Raw genomic sequence first — 24401 nt, 5'->3', positions numbered from 1 at the left:
GGCAATCCAGTAGCAGGGTGACTGCTTGCTGGAGAAGGTGCCAGGTACAAGTGTGGACTGCTAGTGAAGTCCTTATTTTGAGGACTAAGGCAGAGAAAGCTCAAACTGCATAGGAGTCTGCACTCACCTGTGAAGGGCAAGATGTGTCCTAGTTGAGACTGAAGACTTCATAGCATGTTTACTAGCACTAGATCCATCCCCATCCATGTCAAGCACATGAAGAAGGCATGTGGGAGCTGTCAGGCTGCTATCAAAACCCCTTGACTGTAGGGGAGAGAATGGCTCCCCTCGCTCCTGCTGCTTCCTTTCTTAGCCTCTTCTGCAGCACTGAGGCTGCAAGTGCTGTTGACACTCAGCAGAGCACCAGGCTTTGTGGGGGCAGCACACTGTGCTTCTCAGCCCTAGTGGTCCAAGCAGGCCTTTTGTCAGCCTGATAGGTTTCCCCAGGGCTACATCGCTTCACTGTATGACCACCATCCTGGCAGATGTAGACCACACATTTGCTACTGATGTTGCTGCAAGGACAGTTTGAAGCTGCCACATACTCTTGCCATAAGAAAAACACTGGAATGTCAAAGCAAGTGTGCCAAGAACAATTTCAGGAGCAACCTGGACCGGATTGGAATGCAGGGACCTGACAAAGGATACCCAACCCCTGCTTTGGCATGTTCTGGAAGAAGAGCCACAGCTCCTTAGCTAACTGGTCTAGGAGGAACTGATAGAGGGTTCCATGGGCAGCAGTCCTGTTCCAAGGGTGATAATGACTGCCAGCACAGAGGGGTGGGGGAAAGGTTACCATTGCCCTAAAAGCTTTCAGAGGTTGCGGAGTGAGTTGTGCCTGCCTCATGCTAGGGAGCAGAGGCCAAGCAATGAGACTCCTCGCAGATGGTAACTTTAAAAAAAGTTTTCCCCAACTAGTTCATCTAGTCACACACAAGCTTCAGCATCCTCAGCATCACCCCACCACCCATTCCTGAGCCGGTTTGTAACAGCCCACCCTTCTAATAGTAGTAGCCAAATAATTCTTTGCTCATGATATGCTTCTGCAGAGGCTCCTAGCACTATGTGCTTTGCTCAGCAGAGGGAGGGCTGGATCTTTTCCTCCCCCTCATTCAGTGCTTTAGCAAGAACCGAATAATCAAACTCCCCTTTCATAGCACATTTGCTGACTGGAGGCAGAGATTGTGCAGGAAGTGTAACCAGCCCCTCTTGCCCAAATTCACTATCAGTAGAAAGGACGGTAAAGAAACAGACTGGAAACCAGGAAGTGGAATCCACTAGCGAAATAAGAATCCCAAGGCCATTAGGTTCTGTTTTTATTTACACTGCAACCTCTGGGCTGAGGAACAGAGAGTTTCACTCAGTGCTCAATAACTTACCTTGCAATGTACAGTATTTGATCATTTAAAAAGAAATGAAACAGAGTGACAGCTGGGACGGACCTAGCCTAGTCCTGATGGAGAGGCCTTTAGCTGGGAGAAGGGTGCAGGGGTTTGTGCAGCAGTTAAGTTGGTAGAAGCTTGTGTGCAGGCAAGATTTTGTCCCTGTCTGGCAGAGTAGTGGGCCACTGTGATTCAAACAGCACAAGTCCTTGACTCTTACTGACTGCAGCTTAGGGAAAACAAAAGCAAACCCTGTCAAGGATTCCAAGGGACCTTAGCAAGAAGCAGGGCCCTTTCAGCAGCAGCATAAGCTTCCCCACTCCTTAGCAGGACGGGGAGAGTAGCATAGGGTCAGGCCAGGAAGAAAGAAGTGTGTTCCTAAGAGGGTTTGACTAGTGTTTGGCAGGTAAAAATGACTGAAAAGCCAGGAGGCAGCAGCTCCTCCCTGCAGAGGGGTTGAGAGGCCTTTCCCACCACCTCACATGGTTTAAGTTAAAATTGGGGGGGGTCTAAACTCTATCCCTCTTCTCAGCAGAGCAGAGAAGCAGCTCAAGGTGCAACAGGTAGCAGCACTCAAGCCCAGTGTTCCCTGCGCACTCGGATCACCAATCCTCCACTACCGCAAAGGCTGGCTGAGCTAGGCAGCACTGGGCAGGGGGCAGAGGAGAGGATGTGCTCAGAGCAGAAACTACCCACTCTGCACTTCTCCCCTCGCACTGCAGCTTTAGACTCCCCCTCCCCCCATCACTTTACTGTCCATTCACCCCTGCCCAGCAGAGGCCTGGTGTAGCTCCAGAGGCAGGAGAGAGGGCCCATCCTATACCCCAAACACTTTTGCAGTTCTGGGGGGAGGGTAATGCAGATGGCACAGCTGACAGTCCATGGGGTGCAAGTGGTGTCCCTGCTGCTCCGCCGGGCACCTTTCAGATGGAGATTGAGGCCGCTGCACTTCCCCACTCCAGCCAGCTCACACCCCGTTTGGCCGCCTCCTTTATAGAAAGCCCTCCTTCCGGAACTGCTCCTGCAGGATGTCCCTGTACTCATCAAAACCACCCTCGATGCGCGTCACGGTAGTGTTCTCACACACCCACAGCTCCTTGCACAGCAGGCGAATGAAGCACTCGTCGTGGGACACTAGGATCACACCACCCTGAGATTGAGGTACAAAGAGAAAGTGCTTTACACCAGAGGGGAAAATAAGGTACAACGGCAAACAGTCCAGTTCTAAATCGCTATTTGAATACTATGAGGAAGGGTAACATGTCTTGTTAAGTCTGCTGACCCCACTGCTTAGACCACAGAGGTGGCCTGAGTGTAGCTCTTGGCCCCTCAGCTCATGGAGATGCAGACCACAGGTCTGGCCACGCAAAACAGCATCATACAAATGTAAGGCTAGAAGGGACCTCAAGAAGCCATCAAGTCCACCCCTGCACTAAAACAGGACTAAGTAAACAGAGGTCACCCCTGACAGGGGTTTTCCAACCTGCCCAAAAACCTCCATAATCTCCCTGGAAAGCCCATTCCAGAGTTTAACTACTCTTAGAGTTAGAAAGTATTTTTTACTATCTAACATAAATCTCCCTTGCTGCAGATTAAGCCCACTGCTTCTTGTCCGACCGCCAGTGGACACGGAGAACAACTGATTACCAACCTCTTTATAGCAGCCCTGAACCTACCTAAAGACTGGTCAGTTCCCCACAGCCTTCTTTTCCCTAGACTAAACAGGCCCAGTTTAACCTTTCCTCATAGGTCAGATTTTCTAAACCTTTTATGGGTTTTGACGCTCTCCTCTGCGCTCTCTCCAATTTGCCCATTTCTCTCCTACAGTGGTGCCCGGAGCCGGACACGGTACTTCAGCTGAAGCCTCACCAGCACTGAGTAAAGTGGAACAGTTACCTCCCGTGTCGTACATATGCCACTCCTGTTAATACAGCCCAGAATGCTAATAGCATTCTCCTAACTGCATCACATTGTTGACTTTCAATTTGTGATTAATAACCCCCTGATCCTTGTCAGCAGTATGACTGCTTAGCCAGTTATTCCCCATTTTACAGTTGTGAATTTTAATTTTTTTCTTTCTTAACAAGTGAAGTATTTTGCATTTATCTTTACTGAACTTCGCCTTGTTGATTTCAAATCAAATTTCGCCTTGTTGATTTCAATTCTCCAAGTTGTCAAGGTAATTTTGAATTCTAATCCTGACCTCTAGAGTGCTCACAACCCCTCCTAGCTTGGTGTCACCGGCAAATGTTATAAGCATGTCCTCCACTTCATTATCCAAGTCATAAATGAAAATACTGACTAGTTTCCAGACCCAAGAGTGACCTCTGTGGGCCCCACTGGATATATCCTCCTACTTTGTATCATTCCAATAGCTAGGCTGCACTGCATATTGGAACCTCTGGACTCCATCTATTGCAGAATGGGCCCACTGGGAACTCCTACTTTCCATGGTACAAGTAGGCAGGAGGGACAAGGGGGTGGGAAATGGGCTCGGGACCCTCACCTTTCCTCCTGGGAGATCTGGGGCCAAGACTTGAGAGCAAATGCATAGTCTGGGAACGGATTGTGTGTGTAGTGAGAAGGAGCTTGACTCTGGCTTTTCACTTCACTCCTTGGCCTACAGCTAGAGTTTGCCACTGGCCACCCAAACTCACAGCAAGGCTCAGCCATTGCCCTCAGCTTTGCCTGAACAAGCTGTAGCTTCTCTTTTGAAGCAGGAAGATTTTGAGTTAACCTGTCAAGCTATTACTGGAAACAAAAGATTGTGATGGGCCCATCCCCATGAAGACACCACAGAATATGGCACAAGTGGCATATTTGCCTAGGACTGGAACAGTAAAATGTGCTACAGGCCAGGCTGAAGTGAAGTGAGCTGGCAGAGCAGTGGGATACCCTGACCTAGAAGAGGGGATGCTGTGGGTCTAGATACCTCACAGAGCTGGGGGAAGGGGCTGCTCTTTGGCTGACAGGTAAGAGCCAGCCACTTTCCTGGGCACTAAAAGAAGAATAACCATATTTTTCAAGGGAAGTCTGAAACAAGCCAAGGGACAGGAAGCACAGAGTCAAGGTGGAAATGCATCATGTTCTCCATTGACCAGGATAATTTGGGGCCACTTTAAACTACTCTAGTGGCTGCCACCGGGCTGGGATGCTCCAGCACCACAAGACAAGAGGCTGCAGGGAGCATCAGACCAAGGAGAGCCTTACCCGGAATTTATTCAGCGCTTTTGCCAGGGCCTCAATGGTCTCCATGTCCAGGTGGTTTGTCGGCTCATCCAGGATATAGAAGTTGGGACTGGAAGACGAGAAAAGAATCAGCAACTCAGCATCCCACTGGAAGAGGCCCATGCAGACCCTGCAGTGCAGTCACTGCCTGGCATTACCGTCAAGAACAACAGGCCCTCTGTTAGCAGGGCTAGAGAGCAAGGACTCACATTGGACGGGAGAGCCCAGCATATTGATCATTCCGCTCAAAACGTGATAGAGAGGTTCTTCATAGCACTGTCTCTTGTCAAGGCTCAGGTCCCCAAGTGTCTGCTCTGCCCAGTCCCATGTGTGGGCTATAGGGACCCCTGTATCCCAAGAATAGGACTGTGGACTGAGCCCAAAAGGGTAATGACAAGAGCAAGCTGCATGCCTCTGTCCATGCATAGCTCCCTCAGGGTGACCATGCTTCCCTAGAAAGCACTGGGTCTCCTGCTCAGCCAGAACCAGCAAAATACTCTTAGCATCTCTGCTTCCTCCCCCAAACAAACACCTAGGGACAGAGCCGTGTCACTAAAAGCAGCAGGAGCAACATATGGGAGAGGGTTACCAGGGCATGGTCATCTGGGCAAATGCCACTCGGCTCTTCTGACCTCCCGACAGGCTGGCGACAGGGCGGACGGCCAGCTCCCCCGAGACGCCGTAGCTTCCGAGCTGGTGACGATACTCCTCCTCTGTCTTCCCTGAAACAGCACATAGGGAGAATGTCACAACCCAGCCGGAGCCTGTTCGCATTAGCCCCCAAGATACTAACTCAGAGCTTCCAGTCGGCCAGGAGTCACACAAGGCCTCAGTAGCAAGCTGGACCTAGGTTCTGCACCAAGTCCCCCGGAATCTACAGTGCTCAAGTGCAGGAGGAGGGAAATGCAGCAGCAGAATGGAGGAAATTCACAGAGGCTTCAATATGAACCTGAGTGACACAATCAGGACAGGGGCTCCAGGGTACTGGCTGAGATGAAATTCAAGTGACAATGGCCCTAAATTCAGTGTTGCATATTTTTATATAAGGTAAAAGGATTATCCTACATCAGAGAGGAAGAAGCTGGAAGTTTTGGCAGCTGGGAGAAGAGCAACTGAAGCTTTTGCTGCTAAAATGATCAGCAGCTAAATAGTCTGCAATGCTGATGCGTAACTCCGAAACCTAATGACAACAATCACTTCCCAGGGCTCATTTCAGGCTGTCTGCAGAGTTGGACATCCCTGCAGCACTCACACTGTGACACTACCTGAACTTTGCAAGCCAGGTATCAGAGAGCCTGCAGCTCCCGTGAGGTGGGGAAATATTAGGCAAGGGAAGAGGATGGCCCCAGAGCACTGCAAGAGGTGGCTGGTTCTCTAGGCAGGAGCTCCTATCTGCATCCAGGGGAAGCCTCCCGAATGCATCAATGCTGCTCCTTGCTTGGCAGAAGGCGCCACATGCCAGTTGCCAGCTCTACTTGCCCCAGGAGGCAAGACAGCAAATGCAGGACTCACTTGGCACCCCCAAGCACCCAGAGTCAATGCCCATGGAAGTGGGATGCTCACCTGGGAACCTCTTGGCCAATAACTCTACAGCACTGATGTTTAAGTCCAGCTGGTCCACGTGGTGCTGACTGAAGTAGCCAATCTTCAGGTTCCTGCCAAGCCAGAGAAGAGAGACCATTATAGGCAGCACTACCCAGAGCTCCTCTGGCCCACTGGCCTCACCCACTCGCTGCCAAGAGCAAGACAGAGGCAGCAGGAAGGGAAGGCATGTGCACATGTGGTAGTGGTGGGGGCAGGGGTTGCCTTCCCTAGGGGTTGGGGGATCTGGCTGCTCCATGACAGCTTAGAAAGCTCTTGGCCATTAAGTCTTAGCCACTGGTAACTGGGGAAACATGTTAATGCAGGTTCCCCAAGCCCTGGAGATGTCGGGAGGTGGCCCCAGGACAGAAGGAGCAGCCATTCTGGGGACCCACCCATAGTGCTTTTGGGGAAGTGGCCGATAAACCATGTTCCCTCCAGCACTCTGCAAATGGGGGGCCATTTCCCACAATCCCCTCTGCAAGTCCAGAGACCTCTTGGCCCTTACCCCATGATCCCCCCAATCCCTTCCTCTGTGCTAAAGCCAGGCAATAGCAACACAAGCTGTACCTGTGTGCGTGTCTAATCCCTCGAACTGGTGCCAGGTCTCCCATCAGGATCTTTAACATGGTTGACTTGCCAGCTCCATTCTCTCCGACCTGGGCAAAGAAGCAATAGTTGAGAGACTAGGTCCCACAGAGACAGCAATGGGGCCCCAGTGCCCATGGGGATTCCTTTCCTCGCCCAAGATTAGACTGGATTTTAGGGATGGAAGGTATAATTGACCATCCCCCATTACCACTGTCCAGGGCCCTCCTTCACACAAAGGGGGCTAGCCACAGGACAGCAGATACTCCAGCAATGCAAGGAGCTCCACAGCCCAGCTGGCCACCAAAGGTTCACTTGCCACACTCCAGCCATGATCCCCTTGTACGACATCTGCCCCAACTGCCCACATCCTACTTCTAGGGCCTGCCAGGTCTCTCCTGAAACATCCTCTTGCGGCCCCATCCCAGCTAGAAGACCGAGTCCCCAATACGTACCACACATATCCGGGACTCCAGGTCAGCTGAGACAGAGAGGCCACGGAAGATGCAGTGACTTGGGTTGTAGCTGAAATCCACTTCATCCAGCTGCAGGATTGGGGGAGAGAATTTCTCAAAGCCATCAGGGAACCTGTAAGGGGGTGGGGGAGGAGAGGAAAGCCCAGCGCGGTCAATACAACAGGCAAGGGGAGAGGTAGCTAGAGGAAGCACAACACCTGAAGAGGAGGAATACCCACACACCATACGAGGCAGGGGGAGGGCAGGAAAGGATACTGCTTCACCTGCCAACCTCCACCTTCTGGGATAGGGAAGAAGTTCAGCACAGAACCCCACCTGCCTGCCATGTGCATCCATTACTACTGTATCTGGCCCACCCAGCCCATCTTCCCCGGACCTGGATCCGTGCCCTCACCATGAGAATGATGCAAGCAAACCAAGAAAACAGTAGGATTTATGTGTATTGGGCCTGATACCAGGGAAGGCAGAGGGGAGGTGCCAGCTCAGGGATAGGATACAGAGGGACTTGTACAAATTGGAGGACTGGGCCAAAAGAAATCTGATGAGGTTCAACAAGGACAAGTGCAGAGTCCTGTACTTAGGACAGAAGAATCCCATGCACAGCTACAGACTAGAGACCGAGTGGTTAGGCAGCAGTTCTGCAGAAAAGGACCTGGGGTTACGGTGGACAAGAAGCTGGATATGAGTCAACAGTGTGCCCTTGTTGCCAAGAAGGCCAATGGCATTTTGGGCTGTATAAGTAGGAGCATTGCCAGCCGATCGAGGGACATGATCGTTCCCCTCTATTCGGCATTGGTGAGGCCTTATCTGGAGTACTGTGTCCAGTTCTGGGCCCCACACTACAAGAAGGATGTGGAAAAGTTGATAAGAGTCCAGGGGAGGGCAACAAAAATGATTAGGGGGCTGGAGCACGTGACTTATGAGGAGAGGCTGAGGGAACTGGGGTTATTTAGTCTGCGGAAGAGAAGAATGAGGGGGCATTTGATAGCTGCTTTCAACTTCCTGAAAGGGGGTTCCAAAGAGGATGGATCTAGACTGTTCTCAGTGGCACCAGATGACAGAACGAGGAGTAATGGTCTCAAGTTGTAGTGGGGGAGGTCTAGGTTGGATATTAGGAAACACTATTTCAGTAGGAGGGTGGTGAAGCACTGGGATGTGTTACCTAGGGAGGTGGTAGAATCTCCTTCCTTAGAGGTTTTTAAGGTCAGGCTTGACAAAGCCCTGGCTGGGATGATTTAGCTGGGGATTGGTCCTGCTTTGAGCAGGGGGTTGGACTAGATGATCTCCTGAGGTCCCTTCCAACCCTGATATTCTAGGATTCTATGAGGGAAATGGCACCAGCTTCTGCAGCCTTGATAGTGCTTTGCTGTTTTACAGAGCACACGCCCAGTAACAGGACCTGGGAGGCAAGAAGCTGTGGTCTGAGGCTGCCAGTCACCAGTACAGGGAACCGAGCTACCAGTTCCTCACCACGGGGTCTGTCGTCACTTACTTCATAATCACTTCAGACTCTTTGTCCACAGGTTTCAGTTCCGGCCTAGAAGGAGAAACTTGTCACTCTGAGCTGGGATATTGCTGTAGCAGGACAGCACCCCCTCCCCACATGCCATGCAATTCCCTGGGCCGGGGTAGAGTGGGGAACTTTTGCCCCAGGGCAGGGGGCTAGGAGTATGTCAGTGACACGCCCAGCCGTATACTGTACAACCATCCAGCTCCATACAGTCATCCCAGGTGGCCTCAGAGACAGGACAGGAAGCAGAGGAGATGATCACTTGGGGAACTGACCATGTAGGTCAGGTGACCTCCTCCAAAAGAGCAGGCCCTATGTCTGGTCAGCCAAAGATCGGCCATTCCCGGGTCCAGAGCCAGCCCTGTAAGCCTAGAGAAACACCACTGTGTTTCAGGCCCATGTGGAGCCACTGGGAAAGGCCCTCAACACCTTCCACTTACTCAAATAGGATTAGGTGCTTTACCACCTAAAGCGTGTGAAGCCCTGTCCCCTACCACCTGGCCAAGTGGCATGGTTTAACTGCATGGCACGGTCTCAGCCCCTCCCACAGCTGTGTCAGTGGTGCAGTCCGACTGCATGCCACTGCTTCCCCTCCTCCCAGGCCCGAGTGAGGGGCAGGACCAAGCACTCACAGCTTCTCCAGCAGCTTGAGTTTGCTCTGCACTTGGGATGCCCGGTTTGCATTATAGCGAAATCGATCAATGAAGACCTAGGAGAGAACAGATCATCAGAGTCCCCTGGCCCAGTGTGGTACCAGCCACTAACCTCTGCCCGCTGCTAAGGCCCCCACCTCAGAGCTTGTCCTCCTACAATGGGACCTGAGCTGTGGGCCAGATTCCACTCTAAAGCCAGAGCGGCATGGAGGATCCAGGGTGAGGACAGCCCAAGAACAGTCTATGGCTGTCAGTATGAAGGAGGACTAGAGATGCTCCCTTACAATTAGCCCAGAGTAAGAGTGTTAGGCCCACATGAGCCCCTCCATTGCCCCCCACTGGCAACCGCCAGAGCCATGCTGCATGGGAATGAGTTCTGTAAACTGGCCCTTCTGCTGGAGGGACTCCCAGAATGGTACAGCAATGCTCTTCTCACAGGATGTGATCGCATCCATGCCATGTCATCATCTCTGTACCTGTATATGTTCCCGGTACTGCTGCTGGGCCTCATACTCGCGCTGCTGGTTCTTCAGCCGCTCCTCCTTGATCTTCATGAAGTTCTCAAAGTTGCCCCGGTACGGTTCAAGACGCTGCGAGTGCAGGTGGATGATGTCAGTGGCCACAGCATTCAGGAAGTTCCGGTCGTGGGACACCACTAGGATGGTTGACTGCCATGTCTAGAGGAGATAGTAGCGGGGAGGCCTGAGCCAAGGTATTAATTGATCCCAGGGGAGCTTCATCCAGCCAATGGGGATCTCCGGCCTGTGTCACAGGGGCCCATATCCCATGCCTACTGCCTATCAAACCATTAAGGAGTCATCTCCACTCCAAGGGTGCATCACCAAAGAACGAGTGATCTTAGACAACAGCCCTCCACAGGTCAGACTACCCTTTGCCACCTCACCTACCTGCAGGTAGTTCTCCAGCCACAGAATGGCCCTCACATCCAACATGTTAGTAGGCTCTGAAAGGGAACAGAAAAGGGACAGGGATCAGTGGATTCAGCCCACACAAAGGATGGCAAACACCCAGCTGGTAAGAACATGCAAAGCTACCACTTGCTCCAGAACTAGGACCATTGGAAAGGGGACCGTCACAGTAGTGCCCAGAGAATCATGGGGACAATGTACTGGGTACTGCATACATCCACTGGATGAGAGTCGGACAAGATGCAACAAGCAGGTGCAACAAACGGTGAAAATCTGGTGGCTCCCAACTTGAATGGTTGGCAGGTTTCAAGTCTTCTTTGGTAATAAACACAAATACTAACGCCTTCAGAGCCCTTGAACAAGCCAACATCCAGGCCAGCCAAGGTCAATGGCCAAGGAGGAAGAGGGGACAGGATAAGCTATTTGACTTCCTTAGATGTCTGGACTCCTCTGGTGAGCCAGTACACAGGGGTCTCACTCCACAGCCCTGGCAGCACCAGGTGAACAGCTGCGCATTCACTCAGGATATGCAGCCAAAAAGCCATACCAGGTCTCCCACTCCCAGCAAGGGCATTCAGAGCCATCCCACAAGGCCACAGCTCAGAGATGAGAAGGGATTCATGGCATTCGCTTACCATCAAGCAGAAGAAGATCCGGTCTGAGAGAGAGTGTAGGGGGAGGGGAGAGAGAACAGTTAATACTGGTATATGTTTAAATATGAGTAGATCTACCGTAAGATTGTTTTAATTCAATTATTTGTTACCCTGCCTGGAGAGGCTGGGGGCTCCCCCCGCAGCCAATACTGCCCTGCTCCCTTGCTGGCAGAGTGAGTGTGAGCTAACCCCAAGGTAACTCCTGGGCTCTGCCATCAGAGTCTACCCTACTTTAACAGAGATGGAGTGGAATAAGATCAAATATGGACCATGCTGAGACCTACCTGGCAAAAAGGGCCCTGGCTAAGGCCAACCTCATTCTCCAGCCCCCGGAGAACTCTCTGGGCAGAGAAAAACACACATACAGGAGGCATCAGAGCTCAGTACAGAACCACCCTGACTTAGCTCATCCACAAGAAATCCTCCCCCACGAGTCACCCTGTTCTCTCACCCCATGACTCCACACAGCAGAGATGCCAGGGCTCATCACCATCTGGGGAAGGAGGTGCCCTTTAAACTCTGCTGTCACCCCAGAGAGAGCTTGTCAGTGCAGCAGGGGCGAGATGCAGCAGGCCCTGACTCAGAAGTTACAAGGGGCAGCAAAAATTCATCATGGTATGCCTGCTGCTGAACTTGAGAGCAGCATCACATGTTGCTGAGTTGCTCTCTGCCCTGCCACATCTGTAGCAGCCTGATTCAGGAGGGAAACAGCCAAGCCCTTCCAAAGAGCATACCAGCTGCTGTTTCATCCACTCCAGGCCACCCCCACGGCAACAGCAAGGGGGACGCCAGTGACCCACGGAGCGTCTGGCAGTGCCCAGCATTCCATCTGATGCCTCTAGCCTGGCAAGAGAAGCACTGGGGTAGGGCAGCTCAGGCCCCTCCAGGCCTAGGGCAGGGAGGAATCTACCCAAGCACTGACACCTTGATGCACGGAGACTTACTTGGTTGTCTGTTGCTGCATCTTTGCACTGAAGCCCAGCCCAGCAAGAATGACAGATGCCCTGTGGGGAAGAGGAGAGACAGGCCTCTGAAATCCACTCGACAGCTATGTGTAACTGCCTGCAACACAGGGCTCAGAATCCAAGACAAGTGCTCCAATGGAGACTGTTGCGGTATCGAAAGGATGCTGCAAGATTTTGGACCCAGCAGAAACCCATCTCCCGCACAATAGCAGCCACGCCGGGAATCCCAGCTTCCCAACAGTGCACAGGATGGTTTTGACATGACGTTCTGGGGTTTGAAATCAGACACTGACTCCAGGCCACTGGCCCAGAGCCAAAGAAGCCCAGCCCTGCCTCTAAGGCCAGCATAACATTCAGTTTCCATCACCTACAGACATGGAAACATCTCTCAGATGGTCACCTTCTGGGAGGTCCCAGAGGCCAAGTGGAGCACCATTAGTCTAGTCATTAGAGGGTAAGAAAGCCTGACTTTCCCCAAAACCTCTGGGGGGCTCCCAGCTGCTCCAGTCCCAATCTCTCCCAGATGTAGAGAATGAGGCAGGAGTAGTGGCCACAAGAACCTCCAGCTCATTTGTTAGATTCCATGACCAGGTAGGGACATTCCACCGACAAAGAGTCCATGTCCACCAGTCTAAATACCCATCTCCTAATACCCCAAGCTGGCTGCAGATAGTCAAGGGGCAGCTCCCCATGTCTGGCTCAGAAAGGGGGCTCGTCTTACCTGGCTGGCGCCTTGTCTGCCTCTATCTCTTCCAGCTTGGCGTAGATTTCCGACAGTCTGTCACCTTCTGTACCTTGTCCCCTGGTAGGAGACACAAGGGCAGCATAGGGAATTCTTGTAAGGTCAGGGTTTAAAAATCGGCTCTCAGGTTGTGTGCATGTGGGCTGGGGGAGAAGGCAAGCAGAACTCAAGCTCCTGGGGTATGCACTCCATTCCTACTGGAGCTTTAATCTGAACATGACCAGCCCCAGGGAGGAAAAATGGAAAGTAGAACCCTGGCAAAGCCACTAGCTCAATTTTAGTGCTAGCACATGGCAGGAGAAAGCACTGGTCTCTCCAGGACACGAGGCTCAGGCACTAGGAGCGGGACTGGAAGCCTAGGCTCAGGCAAGGCCGTAACCCCAAGGCATGGTATGCCTGCATGTCTCACTTGCCAGCGTTGATCCTGGCTGTCAGCTCCCTTTCCTCCTGCAGCAGGCTCTCGCGGGTGGTGTCGCACTCTAACACGCTCTGCAGAGCTGGCGTCTCATCCCCTGCCACCTCCTGCTCCACGTGGAGGATGCTGATGTGTGAGGGGATGCGCAGGCTGCGGCTGGCCATCATCTTCAGCAGGGTGGTCTTGCCCAGCCCATTCCTGCCCACCAAGCCGTAGCGCCGGCCAAATGCCAGGTTCAGGTCTGCACCTGTTAGCAGGACACTAAGGCAAGAGAACAGACCGATAGCTGGTCAGCCTGACAGTTCACCTGCAAGGACACAGCAGCACCCAGCAGCAGCGCTTCCACTGGATGGTGGGTTCTGCTGGGAACTTCATGAAAGCTGCTACCCAAAGCCAGAGGGAGGACAAGCTCCCACACAGTGGCAATCAATCCTGACCTGTTGCACCTTTCCTGCTATTCCAGTCCAGGCTGTCCCACGATCCTATCCCACCACCTCCCCTATTCTAGGGTTCTCCACACAAACTGCAGCCACTATATGAATCTTCTCCTACCCCACCCCTATCCCAGCCTCCCCCGGGTCCTTCCCACCCCACAGGGACTCACCGCTCACCGAAGGACACATCAAAGTTCTCGATGCGCACATCATACGATTTGTTCTTGCCCGATGACTCCATGCGAGTCTCCTTCTTGCTGGATGCCTGGCTAGCAGATGCCTCCTCCAGGACCCTGTGACCAGGCATGAAAGAAAGTAGAGCTTCAGTTGTGGCAAAGCCCTGGAGCACATCAGGCTCCCCAGAGAGCCACACTCATCAGTGCGATCAGAGCCTGCCCATCAGCCACGTGCACACTCACAGTATGCCAGTGGGGTTCAGGGAATCCCGCTCTGTCCTCTTGTTCTGCTTGGCCTTCAGTTTGGCTTCCGCCTTCTCCAGCTTCTTGGCATTCACCATCTGGGACACAAGGAAGAACATTCAGAAAAGAGCAAGAATGACCATAAGGAGCCTGAAGCAATTGACTAGTAAAGGGGAAGAGCCTAGTTAGGAGGGAAAATCCTGATGGGTGGAAATTTCAAGGAGGAAGGGTCAATTACTTAGGTGGGACACGAGGATTGACTAAAAGGGTGCGGATGGCACCAACGGGCATTTCAGGGTCACAGCTCTTCTCTGAGCCTTCTCCAATTTATCAACATCCTTACTGAATTAATGGACATCAGAAATGGACACAGCATTCCAGTACTGGTTGCATAAGTGCCAAATAAAGAGGTAATATCACTTTCCTGCTTGAGAGTCTTCTGTTTGTACATCCAAGGATCACATTAGGCCTTTTGCCCATAGTATCACACTGGGAGTTCATGTTCAGCTGATTATCCACCATGACCCCCAAGTCCTCCCCCCAGCCCACCCCGAGTCACTTCTTCTCAAGACAGAGTCTCATATCCTGTAAGTATGGCCTATACGCTTTGTTCCTAAATATATAACTTTACATTTGGCTGTACTGAAAACACAATTGCACCCAGCACACCAAGTGATCCAGATTACTCCGTACCAGTGACCTGTCCTCTTCCTTATTTACTATTCCCCGCTCCCAATCTTTGTCTCATTTACAGATTTTTATCATTAACAATTTTATTTTTTCTTCCAGGTCATTGACAAAAATATTACATAGCTTAGACCTGATCCCTGTGGGACCTCACTAAAAACACACATGCTCAAAGAGTCCCCATTTACAGTTACATTCTGAGACCTATCAGTTAACCAGTTTTTAATCCATGCCCTGTTACTTTTATATTATTCTAGTTTTTTAAATCAAAATGTGCGGTACCAAGTCATACCCCTTGGAGAAGTCTAGGTATATTACGTCAACACTGATATTACCTTTATCAACCAAACTTGTTATCTAATCAAAAAATGATATCAAGTTAGTCTGACAGGATCTATTTCCCATAAAGCCATGTTGATTGGTATTATTACCCTCCTCTAATTCTTTATTAATTGAGTACCATATCATCTGTTCCACTATTTTGTCCAGGATCTATGTCAGGCTCACAGGCCTACAATTACCTAGGTAATTCTGTTTACCACATCAAGACCAAGCAGCCCCACACAAAGTGAAGGTGTGAACAGAGAGAAAGCAATTTCAACATCTAGAGAGAAGAGACAGAAGGCCCCACTCCCCAGCCTATTGTGTGGATGTATGTGTAAGAAGGCAAAGCCCTCTCAGCATCTTGAGCAATGCAGCAGGCAGGCTGGTAACAGCATGAGCAGCATGGATCCCTTTCTTACTTACTGAGTTCTGGTCTCTCTTTAGCAACAGCTTCGGCAACAGGTCCAAGCCAGAATCTGCAATCAACAAGAAAGGCACAGTAACACTCAGCCCTTCTCTCTCTCCAGCACCTTCTGCCAAAGCAAACTCAGTGCTTAATACAAATCTACCCAGCTCCCTGGCAGGAAAATTAATAACTTATTTTACAGATGGAGAAAGGTGAAATGACTTGCCCAAGAGCACATGGCAAGCGAGTGGCAGAGCTGAGACTAGAATTTAAGTCTTTATTCCTAGTTCCGTTCTTGCCATTAGATCTCACTGTCTCAAAGGCCACCACTACACAGGATGAGCTCCTCAAAATTCCAAGGAGGGAGTCCCATTCCAATCCATAAACTCCAGGGTTTATAAACTTCCCACCACAATGATGCTTCTGTCGGAAGGAACAGATCAGCTGGGAGACTGTCCAGCTCAAGCACTGAAGGTCGATGTCCTAGGAGCAAGGGCTGCTAAACATTTGTTACTCACCATAGTTGTCTGTGATCTTGGAAAGCTGAATTGGGGCATCCAGCAGCACCTGCCTGCGTCCTCGTGAGTTTTCCTCATCCCTGTAACATACAGGAGAGTCAAGGAGTAAAGCTGCCAAGATACCATCCTCTCTGCAACATTCCCATCTGCCACACCTCCCCAAATGAGTCTCAGATGCTGCTCTAAATTATTCTTTGTCACCCCGTTTTACATCCTCGTGCCATACATTCCAGATGCTGACGCTTGCCACCACAGCTCCAAAGTAAAATGCAGGCTCCAACACATCACAAGACCCAGAGCACACCTGATCTCTCACCCACTGCCTTGGCCCCAGGCCTGTTTCCAGATCCTTGCACTGAGGCCCAAGAGCCTCCCACCACGTCACTTGATGGAGGGTACTTACAGGTGGAGAGTGTTGTACATCCTCTGGCAGATTTCCCGGATGTCCTCATCATCTTTGGAGTCTCTGGACACTTCCTGCAAGAGCTCTCCCACCGCTTCAAAGAGATCATCCACAGACTCAAAATCTGCACTGCCACTATGCAGGACCCCTGCAAGAGGAAAGAGACAAGCCCCTGAGCAACAAGCCCCGAATAATCCCAACCCAAACAACAGCCAGCGTCACGGGCTCAGCACTTCCCCATCATTTTAACTGAGCACCAAGGATCATTCTGGGATTAAGGCAGTGGGCTGGGACTCTTGGTTTCCTCGACCGGCACTAATAAAGAGAGCTGTGGGTTCAATCCCAGGCTCTGCCACAGACACCCTGTGTGACTATGAGTAAGTCACTTTGGCCCAGATCCTCAAGCCCTTTAGGCGCCTCACGGACATCAAAGCCCATAGGAATGAGGCGCCTCAGATCCCCACCACGGGACCAGACGCCCTCTCTCCCAGGAATTGAGAGTAATTTCATTCACATGGGAGAGGCTCAGGCCACGCCGCTGGGGGCTGCAGCAGCGCCTAGACCACCAGACCCCGCACCTCGGGCGCCGGGGACTGAAGCCTCCCCCACGAGCAGGCAGCCTTCGGGCGAGCAGGGCGGCCAGCCGGGGACTGACTCTCCGCGGCGCCGGCAGCTGGAGCAAGGCGGCAGGGGAGCGGCAGGGGAGCGCCCGGGTCCCGCCGAGCGGGGCTGCTCCGGAGGCTCGGCTTCCGGGCAGGACACCCGGCACCCCCCGCTGTCTCAGGCCGGCCCAGGCAGAGAAGCAGCCGAGGCCCGGACCGCAGGCGGCGGAGCGGAGGGCAGCGGCGCCCGCCTCCCCTCAGAGCCCCGGGGAGAGGCGGCGGGCAGGGCAGGGCACCCCCGAGCCCCGGCCCCACCCCCTCACCCGTCACGTAGGCGAACACCTCCCCGTCCAGCTCGGGGAACTCGCTGCGCAGGATCTCGGCGCAGGAGGCCATCGCCGCGCAGCCCGGCACCGGACCGCAGGCCCCAGACCAGCCGCCACCGGCCCACGCAGCCCCGGGAGAGGGGGAAGAGCGGGGCACGCCGGGGAAAAAAAGTCCGCCGGGCGCGCGGGCTGCTGGGAAATGGAGTCCGGGACAAGCCACAGCGCGAGGGACGGCGGGAGACGGAGTCCCACGCATGCGCCTCTGCCTGGGGCGCGCAGTCCTCGAAGTTCCCGCCGGGACTGCGGGAGCGCATGCGCAGTGGGGTTGGAGGCGGGGCTCTAGAGTGGGGATCAAGTTGAGGCCAGGCCAGGGGGCGGAGCGCAGAGGGCAGGGGGCGGGGCAACGACACGGTTGCCCCAGTGATCAGAGATAGGGCCCCGCCCCCTTGCTGGGAACCAAACAGGGTTCAGCCCAGCCCACCCCCCCGTAGCCCCGGGGATCCAGCCAGCCAGGATCCCGACCCCCAGGGGGTGCTGGGGACTTTGGGCCTCTCACCACCCCTCATCAATGACTCTGCCCCGCGGGGAGGCCCGAGCCCAAGGACCTTGCCTCTCTAATGTCCTAGGACCGACACGGCTACACCACCCCTGCGAAGAGCTCCCACTGCGGCTTTTCCACGAGACGGGGCCTCAAACTGGAAGATAGCCGAGGACGTGGGTGGCAGGAGGTTAAAATACCCCCTTCCTTCAGCCCCTCATTCCCTTCTGATACCCACCGAAGATGCTGAAAGGAAAGGCGGGGTGTATTTCCATCCGGCACGGTAGCAGCCCTCTGCACCTGAGGAGCTGCTCCGTGCCAGGGCCCAGCCGGGCCCCAGAGGCAGTTGGTGCACAGCGCAGACATCGCCAAAGGGCCCGAGCAACCAAGCACAAGGGAGCGTTGGATAAGCAGCATTTCCAGCCCACGCTGCTGCCATTTCTTTCAGATAACTTGTTTGGCGGGAAATTGCAAGGATCTATTCCAGGAAAACGAACATCCACACCCTTAAAGGCTGTGGTACAGAGCTAACAGCTGCACTAGGCCAGGCTGTGGACGTGGAAAATGACAAATCACTACTTGTAAAGGGCAACTGAGCCAAAAGAAGACGGGCAGAAGAAGGCAGCTGGGATTCTTACCTAGGTTTTAATTCAGCTCCTGGTTTGACAGGGCTACAGCAGGGTGGATCCAGATATAAGCACAGGCTTGAGGTGCATGGAAAGGGGAAGAGACATGCTCACAGATATCAGCTAACTGGGGGGGTAGGGAATGAAAGCAAGCAGAGGGCCTTGGGAAGCAGGCCATAGCAATCTCACCCTCACTTCCTCCCAGCAGGAGATCACTGCCCTGGCTCAGGAATAGTGAGCAGAGCAGCTTCTACCAGCACTGGGAGTAGGCCAATGAAAGGAGCAGAGTTCTAGCACTGAACTCGCTGCTATTTGGCCAGCCCTGGTTTAAGTGCCTAGAACGAGGAGGAACCAGAGGAGATGGGGCAGGATGCTGAGTGATGAGAGACCCGAGCAATGAGACTGCTGTGAAGAACAGGGCTGATACTGTTCCCCCTCAGGGCCCTAGGGCCCCGAGACACATGTTTACAATTGTGCATGCATCCCTCACCCTCTGAATCAGGCACATGCATTTCCCTGTATGTCCCTTCAGAGCCCTGGTTGCTTGTGAGAGGAAGGACTCCTGGCCTTGAGCTTTATCTGCCAAGAATGGGCCCGGAGGATCCGACTGGCGTGGCGGATCAAGCACGTGTACTGCCCTTCGCTGAACTTAGTGGCACGAACGCGCAGCTCCTGGCACGGCAGCAGCTTGAAGCTGGGAACAGAATCTGAAAGGAGCTCCCCATCTTGTACCAGCTGCAAGAGAAAGGGGGGCAGTACAGTAAGTCCAAGGCAGCTGCTCTCAACTAGCACCAGCCACCTCTGGCCCATCACTCAGTGTGACCCTGCAAATGTTAATGCCTTTCCTGCAGCTCCTGGTTTGTTAACAGCCTCCTTCACTCTGCCCAGAGCGCTCCCAGCTACAGCAGAGATCAGGCCATTTCTCCCTTCCCTCCATCTCTCCGCTGTGCCTCTTAGACAGGGACTTTATACACAGAACACAGTGGAGAAGTTTGTTTCATTCAGGCATGGTCAGAATCAGGAACCATGATTGCTCCTTATTAGAGGGGTGTTAAATGCTCAGTAGCCATTGAACCCCATCTGCTCTGCCCTTCCAAAGCAGTAGCCTCCCTCCTTCCTGCCCTCCACAGCTGGTAGCATCTGCCCAGATACCAGCTCCAGGAGAGCGAGCTGCACTGGGAAAGACCTTCGCCCTCAGAAGACATCAAGCTTCCGGACAAGGAAGTTACTGCAGAGATCAGCCCTATGGGGCTAGAGTAGAGAGACCTGGGGCAGGTCTAGTGGCTACTGTGGGGAGAGTGAATTGTCTGTGACCCTGGACACATCAATGCTCTGAACCCAAGAAGGGCCCCCCAGTTGCAGGGGGTAGTGACTCACCTGACTTGCAGGTGTGGCCTGGAGGAGTTCAGCCCACAGCGGAAGGTTATGACTCTGCCTTCGGAGATGTACTTGGTGTGAATGTGGGGGGGGGGGGGGGAGGGACGCACAGAGGGGGAGGAGGAGACAGCAAGGGGCTCTGAAAGAGAGAGACAAAGAACAGTGACGTCTACAGCTGAGGGCCCTTGCAGCTCCCCCAGACCTCTCCTCATACTGCAGAGGCTGGATGGGGATTGAGGGGCATGGGAGGTGCTAGGTGGCATTTGCTTTGCAGGGGCCTGGGCAGGGCTGGTCGACCTGTGGGTTCTGTGCGTTCTGGGCTCCTGGCTGGATGCAGCTGGACCGATGCAGGACTCTGTCTCGGTGCAGGACGATGATTCAGCCAAAGGGGCCCTCAAGGGGACTGTCCCCTCTTCTGGGGCCAGATGGCAACTAGGTGCTGGGCACACATGAGTGCTGGCCACACATCAGGGCTGGCACTTTCTGGCACCCCCTTACCGTACAGTCGCTGAACGGCCCAAACGTCATCGTGGCCGATGCGCCACGTCCTGCTGTAGGTAGCGTTTGGGTGCATGAGCGCACGGACGTCCCGCGAATGCCACAGGCCCAGGGCATGGCCGATCTCATGAGCTGCCACCTGGACCAGGTCATTCAGCCAGACCCCTGCAAGCACAGAGTGCCCCCAGGGAGCAGGACCACACACACATGCTGCAGAGCCAACCCTGGCAGCTCCCAGCCACCTTGGTACAGGGAGAGGGCTCTTGGACCAGCCCCCTGAGCAAGCCCAGCCTGGCTTCTCTCTTCTAGCCAAGTACAAGCATCCTTGAAGAGCCACCGCTGCAGCTCCCCACCACCCCTGCACACAGCCCCTGTCCTAACCCAACCCAACATCAGGGAATATTGGCTTTGATGGGGAATTCCCGCCCCACGCAGCAGCACAAGGGGCTCCTGCAGTGGGGTTTGAATTTGGGCCCTCACACCTTGCAGCGTGGCAGGATCTGGGAGCCTGGCACACAAGCCCAAATAGAGGAGCAGAAAGCTCCAAAGGGGGGGGGGGGGAGTTCCCCACGGAGAACACCCTGCCAGGGAGAAGAGATCAGCTGCAGGGGCATGGAAGAAGAGGCAGAGTTGGACGTCATGGGCAACAGCAGCGGTGTCCCTTCAGCTGTTGCCTGCAAGAACCAAGCTGCGCACTCCCAACGCACAGCGCACTCTGAGCTGACGGAGGATAGGGTTGTAGGAAAGCACCCACCATCCAGGAGGAAATGGCACCTGGGTGCCAAAAGCAGGTGCAGAGCCATGTACGTCCCCTTGCCAGGACTCAAGGAACAGTGAGGCATCCACAGGCCCCCCAAGAGTGTAGCCCCACTGGCCGGAGGCCACCGCCACAGAGAAGGCTCCTCCTGCCATTCCTTCCATGCTCCTTCATTGACTGAGCTGCCGCCAGCTCGCTCTTCGCCAGCTCAGCTGGGCCCAAAGAGACACTGCAGCTTTCTGGGGCGATGAGAGAGGCAAGGCCCCTGTGTCATCTGTAGATGGACGGCACCTCAACCCAAGGCACCTGGCAAACCCATGGGGAAGGGGAGACAGCAGATCCCCGCAGCAGAGGGGCCTCGTGGGGGGTGAGCAATTCCCAGCCGCGATCTCTACTGGGGGCCCGGGAAGAAGCCACCCCAGGGCACAAGCTCATGCAGCTGGGACTTGAACCGGGACCCTTGGGAGAATCATAGGCTGGAGCTGCTCCGAGCTGGCCTTGGCTGCAAGTCATCTCCCCCTAAGCGGAGCTGCGAGGAGCCCAGGGGAGCTGCCATGAGCTAGTCGCAAGCAGAATCTCTTCCTCCTGGGCTGGCCTAGCCGGGGCATGCCCTACGGCCCTGGGCAGAGTTGGGAAGGCATCCGGCTCTATAGGATTAGCAGAACAAGGCGCCCCATGCTGGCTGTAGTCTGTGCAGACAGCACTCGCCACTCTTCCCCGCCCCAAGGCTCTGCTGTGGCACAGGGAGCTGTAGTGGGTGGGCTCCTGCTGGGGGGCAGAGGGAGGGTAGCATAATGCCCTGATCCTTGGGGGTGGGGGCAGGCTGAGCCTGGCTGTCAGGGGCGGCTCTACCAATTTTGAGGCCCCCAAGCAGTCGCCGCCAAATTGCTGCCGCCCCCGGAAGAGCAGCAGGGCTGCCGCACAAAAGCTGCCGTGGTGGGAAGGGGGCGGAGCTGCCGCCGAATTGCTGCCATGGGACACGGACTGCTGGCCCGTTCTGACTGCCGCCCCAAGCACCTGCTTGGAAAGCTGGTGCCTGGAGCCTGCCCTGCTGGCTGTGACAAATGGTAGCCGACCATTCTCATCACTTAAGCATTAATTGGCTCCCCCGGGAAAGGGCTGATGGAGGAGGAGAGGAGTGACCAGACTGGGGGTTGATGGTGTCGGGGTGAGAGTCTCCCTGGAGAAAGAGCTGGGGATTAGGAAATCTGGCCTAGCCATGCAGCGCAGGGTGGAGCTGGTGCTTTGGTGAAGGGGATAATGAACCTCACAGAGGCGCTAAACAACCCAAGGCTGTTTGTGAGGGATCTCAGGACAGCAGAGGCGCCTGCCCTGCCAACCCTGGCAGGCCTCTAGCCGCCGCATGCTCCCTCCTACCTTGTTTCCAGCTGAAGTGCGAGCGGCCCAGGATCCAGAACTCATGGTTGTCAAAATGGATCTCGCCGCGGGGCGGCAGGAAGGCGTGGGCCAGCTCTCCGTTCAGTCCATCAAAGCAGGGGTGCCGGGGGAAAACCAGCAGTCAGTGTGGTTAAAGGTGTAGAAGCCTGCCCAACAACAACCAGAAAGACGTCCTGGAAGCAGAGGGCCATGTGAATCCCAGGGAAAAGGTAACAAAGGTGAGGCAGTGAGTCTGCTGGTGGCTTGGAGCAGGAATCCCAGCTCTGGAACCTGCTGGAGAGCAGGAGGTGTGGTTGGATCTGCTAAGTCTGCCTGTGACAGCCCCTCTTCGGTGCCAGGTGTGTGCAGGGGAGGGCCTGGGGGCTTGTATGCTCTGCTGGGGCAGGGTCTGGCAGCAGGGAAGGAGTGAACAGGGGTGGCACATGGTCTCAAAGCCCTTCAGATGGCTCCCCTGCAGCTTGGGTCTGCAACTCCCAGAGGCAACCCCAGAGCCATCTGCACAAACAGGAGGAAGGCAGAAGGGAGCTCAGAAGAGGCAGGGAGAGCACCAGTGAGAGACACAGGGTGCCCTGCCAATGGCACCCCTAGCCCCATCCCCAGCCCCTCATTTCTACCTATGGTGATGTCAGCCGGCTGGGCAGGGGGCAGGCGCCGGAAGCCGAGGGGCGAGACTTCACTCCACATGCGGAAGGCAGCAATGGCTCTCTCTGTGTCACCCTTGTTCAGCGTGCTGGGGAACTGCACAATCCTGCAGCAGGAGGAGGGGAGGGTGACCCATGGGCCCCAGCTGCTCCTCCAGCCTCTACTACTGTAGCCAGGGCTCCTGTAGGGAAGGGGTGGGAGTCCCCTCAGCTACTCCAGACCTAGCCGCTCCCACCAGTGGGCACTGTAGGGAGCAGGGCAGGAGCGCTGGCTATGGGGGGGGGGGAAGCTCCCAGCTGAGCCAGACCCAGCCTCTCCCAGCAGGGGGCACTGTGCAGGGTGGGGCAGGAGTGCTGTCTGTGTGTGTAGGGTCCCAGCTGAACCAGACCCAGCCTCTCCCGACAGGGGGCGCTGGCTACACTAACAAGTCTCAAACTCCTTCATACCACAAACTACTTCTTGAGTTGAGGCCAGCTTCCCACCCTGCCCCTTCCCCAGTGCATCTAGCTATGTGGAAGGGGCCTGTCTGCACAGCATGGAAAGAGACTGTATTAGGGCAAGTGGAGCAGCGGGGTGCCAGGGTCCTGTTCCTTCTGTACCCTGGGTGCTTACATGGCAGGGACGTCCCCATAAGGTCATAGAGCCCAGCTGCAGGAGTGGTGGGAGATTATTTGGGTTGGTTGAGCCCCCAGGTGGGCTCAATGAGGCAGCCCCTGCTCCCTGCCACGCATAGCCCAGGGGGAGCAGGTTCGGAGCAGAGTCAGGGCCCCATTTCCTGTGCAGTGGGAGCATCCAACAGAGACCTCTGGGCTCCTGGCAGCCACGGGGCTATTATTGTCCTGAAGGAAGCAATTAGCTCCTGCTAGCAAAGGCTGGTGTCAGGGAGTCGCTGCTCTCCAGAGACATGCAATGGTGCAGAGGCGGTGGGAGCCAGGGGCAGGCTCAGCTGTGGAGCCACCTTCTGAGGCCTCTCAAAGCCAAACAGGGTGAACAGGGACAGCCAAGAACTGGGCTAACTGCAAGGGATGGGGGCTGTGGGCCAGGCTGGAGGGGGCTCAGCTGAGCTCTTTGTAGGGTGCTCCATATGGGAATGGCTGGGGGGGCTGCAGATCAGGCTGACGCACCCCTGTCCTCCCCGGTACACTCACTTATAGGTCAGGTTAACATGGTCCCACTTGTAACCAAGCGGGTTGATGGCATAGCACCTCCTCCTGCCCATGCGACGATCTTGTGCGACGGTGAAACTGGGATCTGACTCTCGGGGGGCTGTCGCTCCCTCCTGCAGCGTGTCTCAGCGGCCCAGCATGGGCCACAGCGGTCACCA

At 54.6% G+C, this 24401-nt stretch overlaps 1 protein-coding gene and 1 pseudogene across 2 annotated transcripts; both read right to left on the bottom strand.

Moving 5' to 3' along the window:
* Positions 1–1268: 1268 nt before the first annotated feature.
* ABCF3 (ATP binding cassette subfamily F member 3) lies at positions 1269–17407 on the bottom strand. Its single transcript, XM_084638443.1, has 21 exons — positions 17239–17407; positions 16314–16461; positions 15911–15990; positions 15410–15462; positions 13976–14073; positions 13727–13849; positions 13117–13383; positions 12687–12767; positions 11945–12004; positions 11285–11341; positions 10983–11005; positions 10327–10382; positions 9895–10095; positions 9398–9474; positions 8748–8792; positions 7235–7367; positions 6762–6850; positions 6174–6265; positions 5200–5332; positions 4593–4680; positions 1269–2532 (listed from the first exon to the last, which is right to left on the bottom strand). Exons 1-21 carry the CDS (start codon positions 17309–17311, stop codon positions 2374–2376), a joined length of 2136 nt encoding a protein of 711 aa, XP_084494569.1. The 5' UTR covers positions 17312–17407; the 3' UTR covers positions 1269–2373.
* A 1329-nt stretch (positions 17408–18736) lies between these two features.
* LOC311525773 (matrix metalloproteinase-23-like) lies at positions 18737–24401 on the bottom strand (annotated as a pseudogene). Its single transcript, XR_014714711.1, has 6 exons — positions 24226–24401; positions 23050–23183; positions 22415–22581; positions 20249–20445; positions 19783–19853; positions 18737–19140 (listed from the first exon to the last, which is right to left on the bottom strand). The product of XR_014714711.1 is annotated as a matrix metalloproteinase-23-like (transcript).

The sequence above is a fragment of the Lepidochelys olivacea genome (genome assembly GCF_965140295.1).
Source record: "Lepidochelys olivacea isolate rLepOli2 genome assembly, chromosome: 9".
NCBI lineage: Eukaryota > Metazoa > Chordata > Testudines > Cheloniidae > Lepidochelys > Lepidochelys olivacea.
This window is presented reverse-complemented; position numbering and strand designations above follow the sequence as displayed.

Bases quoted from the DNA above. Each gene is read 5' to 3' on its own strand.
- ABCF3 (XM_084638443.1), bottom strand. From the start codon at position 17,311: ATGGCCTCCTGCGCCGAGATCCTGCGCAGCGAGTTCCCCGAGCTGGAC. The intron at 15,991-16,313 runs GTAAGTACCCTC...TGTATGTTACAG, and splicing joins ATGTACAACACTCTCCACCT to GGATGAGGAAAACTCACGAG. The intron at 15,463-15,910 runs GTGAGTAACAAA...TGTTGATTGCAG, and splicing joins CAAGATCACAGACAACTATG to ATTCTGGCTTGGACCTGTTG.